This window comes from Hypanus sabinus, chromosome 28 (genome assembly GCF_030144855.1).
Source record: "Hypanus sabinus isolate sHypSab1 chromosome 28, sHypSab1.hap1, whole genome shotgun sequence".
NCBI classification, from domain to species: domain Eukaryota; kingdom Metazoa; phylum Chordata; class Chondrichthyes; order Myliobatiformes; family Dasyatidae; genus Hypanus; species Hypanus sabinus.
In genome coordinates, this window is record NC_082733.1 from 10,321,785 (window position 1) to 10,328,255 (window position 6,471).

The following is a 6,471-nucleotide window of genomic DNA, read 5'->3' on the forward strand; positions in this document are numbered from 1 at the left end:
CCATCACTCTGCCTGTTCTCCATCTCCCGTTGGTGCTCCCCCCTCCTCCTTTTTTTCTCCCGAGGCCTCCCGTCCCATGATCCTTTCCCTTCTCCAGCTCTGGATCCCTTTTGCCAATCACCTTTCCAGCTCTCAGCTTCACCCCACTCCCTCCGGTCTACTCCTATCATTTCGCATTTCCCCCTCCCCCCACTACTTTCAAATCTCTTACTATCTTTCCTTTCAGTTAGTTCTGACGAAGGGTCTCGACCTGAAACGTCGACAGCGCTTCTCCTTATAGATGCTGCCTGGCCTGCTGTGTTCCACCAGCATTTTGTGTGTGTTGCTTGAATTTCCAGCATCTGCAGATTTCCTCGTGTTCGCCAAATAAATTGTTGTGTTCTTTAATAAAATGTCCTGCATACATACACCTTTGGAGGTCGACAGGGGAGTGGGATATGTGGTTGCGGGGTTGCTACCTCCCTGAGATGAGTTTTTGCAGGGTGGGATGTCTGATAGGTTATCATTGTGTACTACAGGCTCTTAATTTTCCTTCCAAACTATTTAATAGCTAATACTTAGAACAGCATGGAAATTAAATAAAGGTAGGAGGAAGTACTCAGATACTAACTTTTAAATAACTTTCTCTAAAAAAATACGTGTCGTTCCGTAAAGAGTAACGTGAATCGCGTTATTTCCACTTTCCACTTGAGGTCAGCGTGGGGCGCTTTTAAACAAATTGGTTCCAGCCAATTTCAGACGTCAGCTGATGGGAAGTCCCACCACTGTTCCGGCCAGTCGCTATAATAGAGATGTCGGGCATTCTTTACTGTTAGTCATTAAGAGACAAGCACCTGTGGATATTATGGGTTACCAGCAACCAAACTCCGAAGGATTCTGCTACTTTTTGGCGAACGATTATTTTCGCTTTGTGTTACATGGTTCACAGTCCCCGCCGGCGGCCAACAGGGTGGTAGAAACTCTGCGCAGGTCGGGTTCCGCGTTAGATGCATCCGGCCAGGAGTTGAAGCGTTGTATAGACAGTCTCAACTTAAGCTCTGTTGAGGAGGCACAGCGAGTGCTCCCCACCCTGATGAGAGAAGTTTACTCGGACGGCATTGATAACTGGGGAAGGATTGTGACCCTGTTCGCTTTCTGTGGCATCCTAGTCAGGCACCTGAAAGAGAAAGGCGTCCCGGAGCGAGAACTGGTCGAGGGCGTAGCCCAGTGGGTAGCTCAGTACACCTGGGCTCACAAAGGCGCCTGGATCAAGAACAACGGTGGCTGGGTAAGAGAAAACTTTTGTTGCAGTCTGAACTAGCGTGTCTGTTCACCTCCTCATCATTTGTATTTAAATTGGAGATGGATTGACCTTTTATTGTGTAACTTTATGGTGGCATTTGCCACACCAGAGTACTGGCTAAGTTCTTTGAGACCTGGTATGAGTCAGCTGGTTCATATTGCTGGTTTAGTACCCATCAGTAAGATGGATTACCTAGACAATTCACCTCATTCTCCCCAAAACCCTGCCTCTGTTATATCTTTGAACTGAAGGAGGTGTGGTGTGACATCTCTGAAAAGGGTTTCCAGAATTCCTAGATTCAGGGATAAATCTTTTAGATTAGAAAGGGGTAACCAGATTTTCTCTCCCAAAGAGGGAGGCAAAGGGGAAACAAAAGCTAAACTGTATGCTAGTGAGTGAATTTCACTGTTGGGAAATGCTTAAGTCTAGTACGATAGACTCCACGACAGCACACAACATGATTAGGCAGGGCTAACGTGGTTTAGTAAATTGTAAAAACTGATGGGAGTTTTTGAGGTTGAAATCAGGGCTGACGAGAAGGAACACAACATGTTTTCGTCATGACGAACAGCGATTAGTATCAGAGATTGTAAAACTGGTCCTGTGTGTGAAGAAATAATGGTTTGCTACATTCATTGGTATATACACTCCATGGCCACTCTATGAGGTATCTCCTGTACCTAATGGTGACCACTGAGTGTACATTCTTGGTCTTCTGCTGTAACCCATCCACTCTGAGGTTCAATGTGTTGTGCGTTCTCAGTTGCTCTTCTACACACTGCTGTTGTAACCTTCCCAACTGTGTGTCTGCTCGCTGGATGTTTTGTTTCCTACACCATTCTCTGAAACTCTAGATACTCGTGTTTTGAATTCCTAGGAGATGAGCAGTTTCTGAGATACTCAGCCCACCTCGTCTGGCACCAACAATCATTCCAGAGTCACTTGGATTGTATTTCTTTAGTTTGGCTGAACAATAAGTGACCCTCTTGACCATATCTGCATGTTTCTGTGCATTAATTTGACTAGTATTTGCATTAACAAACAGATGTACCTAAAATGGCCACTGAGTGTATGTGCTTTTTTTTAAACAGGAGAAGGGCTTTGTGGAACACTTCCAGGAGAAAAAGAAGCCGCACTTCTATACCAAGATAGCTGCTGTAACGGGGATTGTTGCTGCTTTTTCCTTTGCGATCTACCAGCAGTGAAGATGTGGGAGTAGATTTTGCACATTAGAAACTTGTGCAGCTTGTGAACTTTCTGCCTTGTATTGAGAACCCAGTACAGGACTTGGACTATAAACTTTTGTGAAGCTTGTTGAATCCAAACAAAGATGAAATGTTTAAGTGCAATAAAATCAGATATATTTTGTAGCAATTGGAATTTGAGTTGCTTTATTTAAGTATGTAAGGAGCAAGCAATATTTGTTTGTATATTCTCTTTCACGAGCTCAGGATTTCTCAATACAGTTTTTGATCCATTTCGGTACTCCTTGTGTGCAATTCATCACTTCTGTTCATAGCCCATAACTTTCCTAGATTTTGAACCATCTGCATATTTCCAATTCCGGGTCATTAAGAGAACAAAATGCGGAACGATCCTTATCCTTAGGAATGTAACTTCACTTCCAGATGTGAGTGGTGGTGGACAATCAAACTCACTGGAGGAAGAGGCTCCCCAAATATCCCCATCCTCAAAGGTAGAGGAGGCCAGCACACCTGTGCAAAAGGTGAGGCTGAGGCATTTGCAACAATCTTCAGTCAGAAGTGCTGAGTAGATGGTCCAGCTCGGCCTCCTCCAGAAGTCCCCGGCATCCCAGATGTCAGTACGCAGCCAATCTGATTCACTCCACGTGATATTAAGAAACTGCTGAAAGCACTGGATACTGCAAAGGCTATGGGCCCAGACAAAATCCCGGCAATAGTCCTGAAGACTTGTGCTCCAGAACTTGCCATGCCTCTAGCCAAGCTGTTCCAGTACAGCTGCAACACTGGCATCTACCCAGCAATGTGGAAAATTGCCCAGGAATGTCCTGCACATAAACAAGTCTATCAGCCTACTCTCAATCATCTGCAAAGTATTGGAAGGGGTCATCAACTGTTCTATCATGCAGCACCTTCTCGGCAATAACCTGCTTACGGATGCCCTGTCTGGGTTTTATCAAGGCCACTCACTCCTGACCTCATCACCTCCTTGGTCCAAACACAGACCATAGAGGTGAGAGTGCTAGCCCTCAACATCAAGGCAGCATTTGACAGTATGGCATCAAGGTGCCCTAGCAAAAATGGGAATTGGGGGGGGGTGATTCCACTGGCTAGGATCACACCTCACACAAAGGAAAATGGTTGTGGTGGTTGGAGGTCAATCCTTGGACATCACTGCAGGAGTTCCTCAGGGAAGTGTCCTAGGGCCAACCATCTTCAGCTACTTCATCAATGAACTTCCTTCTGCCATAAGGTCAGAAGTGGGGTTGTTCACAGATGACACTACATTGTTCTGCACTATTTGTGACTCAGATAGTGAAGCAGTTTATACCCAAACGCAGCAGAACATGGGCAATATCCAGGCTTTAACTGTCAAGTGGCAAGTAACATTTGAGCCACACAAGTGCCAGGCACTGACAATCTCCAACAAGAGAAGCTCTAACCATCATCCCTTGATGTTCAGTGGCTTCACCATCACTGAATCCCCTACTATCAACATCCTGGGGATTACCATTGACGGGAAACTGAACAGGTCTAGCCATATAAACACCGTGGATACCAGAGCAGATCAAAGGCTACCCTGCAGTGTGTATCTCACTTGCTGACTCCAAAGCCTGTTCACCATCTACAAGGCTCCGATCAGGAGTGTAATGGAATCTCGCCACTCACCTGGGTGAGTGCAGCTCCATCAGGAAGCTTGACGTGATCCAGTACAAGGCAGCCCACTTGATTGGTACCCTTTCCACAAGCATGCAATCCCTCTACCGTCGATAGATAGTTGCAGCAGTGTGTACTGTTATGAATGTACCACAGCTCTGAGGGGCTGAAGGGTGCGGGGGAGCCCCCTCCTTTGTGAGAATCGCAAGAGCATTATTGGGTTGGGTCAGAGGACCCAGGAAATGAGAGAGAGACCTGGCCATTGTCTCCTGGAGACCATGTTTGTGGATTGGGGACTATGCTACGTGCAAGCCCTCGGGCAAAGTGGGCTGGTTGAGAGAGAGATTGCATCACCCCAACCTGATTGACATCTACTACCCGGCGAGTTAAGATAAAAGGGGGGGCTGTAGGGACAGCCCCTCTGACACACCAGAAGAAACGCTAGCGATCCTGTAATAGCGGGAAGCCATTTGAAGGAAGCCACGTGCGTTCGGTTCCCTTGCCTGGGGGCTGGTGGCTGGTACCACGGAAAATGACTTGGAACTAACAATGGGGAACCCACTCCCCCGACTCAACGGATTGGCCTCATAAAGACCCGGGCAAGTTTAAAACCGTCTCTCTTAAACCCAAACAGCTGCAGCTTGAAAGGACAGTGACTTTTATCTTTCCATCGGACGATACAATATCCCCTAGACAAACGATAGAGCTATTGCTTAATTGATGATTATTATTATACCCGCATTTTTAGATTGAGTATTGACGACGTATTTTATCTGAATGTCAGAATCAGAATCAGACTTTAATCGCCAAGTACCTGTGCACATACAAGGAATTTACTTCCGGCAGATGTTGTCTCTCTGCTCATAACAATAATAATGATAAATATAAATGAAAATATAGATTATACATACAAGTAGTGCAATCCAAGTAATAGTTAGCCGACAGTTAACCGGCAGCTAGCTGTTCAGCAAAGTGACCGCAGTAGGGAAAAAACTTCTCCAGTGCCTATTAGTCTTAGTCTGGAGGGATCTGAAGCGCCTACCAGACGGAAGCAGTTCAAACAGTCCGTGCGCAGGATGGAAGGAGTCCTTTATGATGTTCCCCGCCCTCTTCTTCAAACTGGAAGAGTACAGGTCCACAATAGAGGGCAGGGAGGCTCCAATGATGCACTCGGCAGTCCTCACTGTGCGCTGTAGTCCGGTTCTATCCTGCTTGGTGGCGGCTCCAAACCACACAGTGATGGAGGTGCACAGGACAGACTCAATGACTGCAGTATAGAACTGCAGCAGCAATTCCTGAGGCAGACCATATTTCCTCAAGAGCCGCAGGAAGTACAGCCGCTGCTGGGCCTTCTGCAGGATGGAGCTGATGTTCTGCTCCCACTTCAGATCCTGAGAGATGGTGGTTCCCAGGAACCTGAAGTTCTCCCCGGTGGACACAGGGCTGCCGAGGACTGTGAGGGGGGACATAACGGGGGGATGTCTCCTGAAATCCACTATCATCTCCTTTGTCTTGAGCGTGTTCAGCTCCAGATTGTTCCGACTGCACCAGAGCACCAGTTGGTCCAACTGCTGTCGATATGCATCACTGTTCTGGATGAGTCCGATGATGGTGGTGTCGTCTGCAGACTTCAAAAGCTTCACATAGGAGTTGGAGGAGGTGCGGTCATTGGTGTAGAGGGAGAACAGCAGTGGAGAGAGGACACACCCCTGGAGGGGCGCCGGTGTTGGTGATTCGAGTATCCGAGGTGACCTGTCCCATCCTTACCTGCTGACTTCTGTTGGTCAGGAAGCTGTAAATCCAATCGCAGAGGTCAGGTGGCACAGTGAGGTGAGACAATTTGGAGCAGAGGGTATGAGGGACGATGGTGTTAAACGCCGAACTGAAATCCACAAACAGCATCCGAGCATAGGTCCCAGGACGATCCAGATGTTGCAGGATATAGTGCAGTCCCAGGTTGACTGCATCGTCTACTGACCTATTTGCCCGGTAGGCAAACTGCAGGGGATCCAGCAGGCTGCTGGTGAGGGTCTTCAGGTGCTTCAACACCAAGCGTTTAAAGGATTTCATGACCACAGATGTCAGTGCGACAGGTCTGTAGTCGTTCAGTCCTGTGATGGTGGGTTTCGTGGGGACAGGGATGATGGTAGAGCGCTTGAAGCAAGTCGGAACGTCACTCAGCTGCAGAGATCTATCAAAGAGCTGAGTGAAGATGGGAGCCAGCTGATCAGCACAGGCTCGTAGACAGGAGGGGGAGACCCCATCTGGGCCTGGAGATTTTCGGGTCTGAAGTCGCTGGAACAGTTGACATACTTCTCCTTCACTGATTCT

The 6,471-nt window shown here is 47.5% G+C and overlaps 1 protein-coding gene across 1 annotated transcript; it reads left to right on the forward strand.

The window, feature by feature from the left end:
* Positions 1 to 712: 712 nt before the first annotated feature.
* Positions 713 to 2,824, forward strand: LOC132382421 (bcl-2-related protein A1-like). The gene is made up of 2 exons (XM_059952599.1): positions 713 to 1,267; positions 2,374 to 2,824. The coding sequence occupies exons 1-2, from the start codon at positions 749 to 751 to the stop codon at positions 2,485 to 2,487; spliced, it is 633 nt and encodes a 210-aa protein (XP_059808582.1). The 5' UTR covers positions 713 to 748; the 3' UTR covers positions 2,488 to 2,824.
* The last annotated feature ends 3,647 nt before the right edge of the window (positions 2,825 to 6,471 follow it).

Bases quoted from the DNA above. Each gene is read 5' to 3' on its own strand.
- LOC132382421 (XM_059952599.1), top strand. From the start codon at position 749: ATGGGAAGTCCCACCACTGTTCCGGCCAGTCGCTATAATAGAGATGTC. The intron at 1,268-2,373 runs GTAAGAGAAAAC...TTTTTTAAACAG, and splicing joins TCAAGAACAACGGTGGCTGG to GAGAAGGGCTTTGTGGAACA.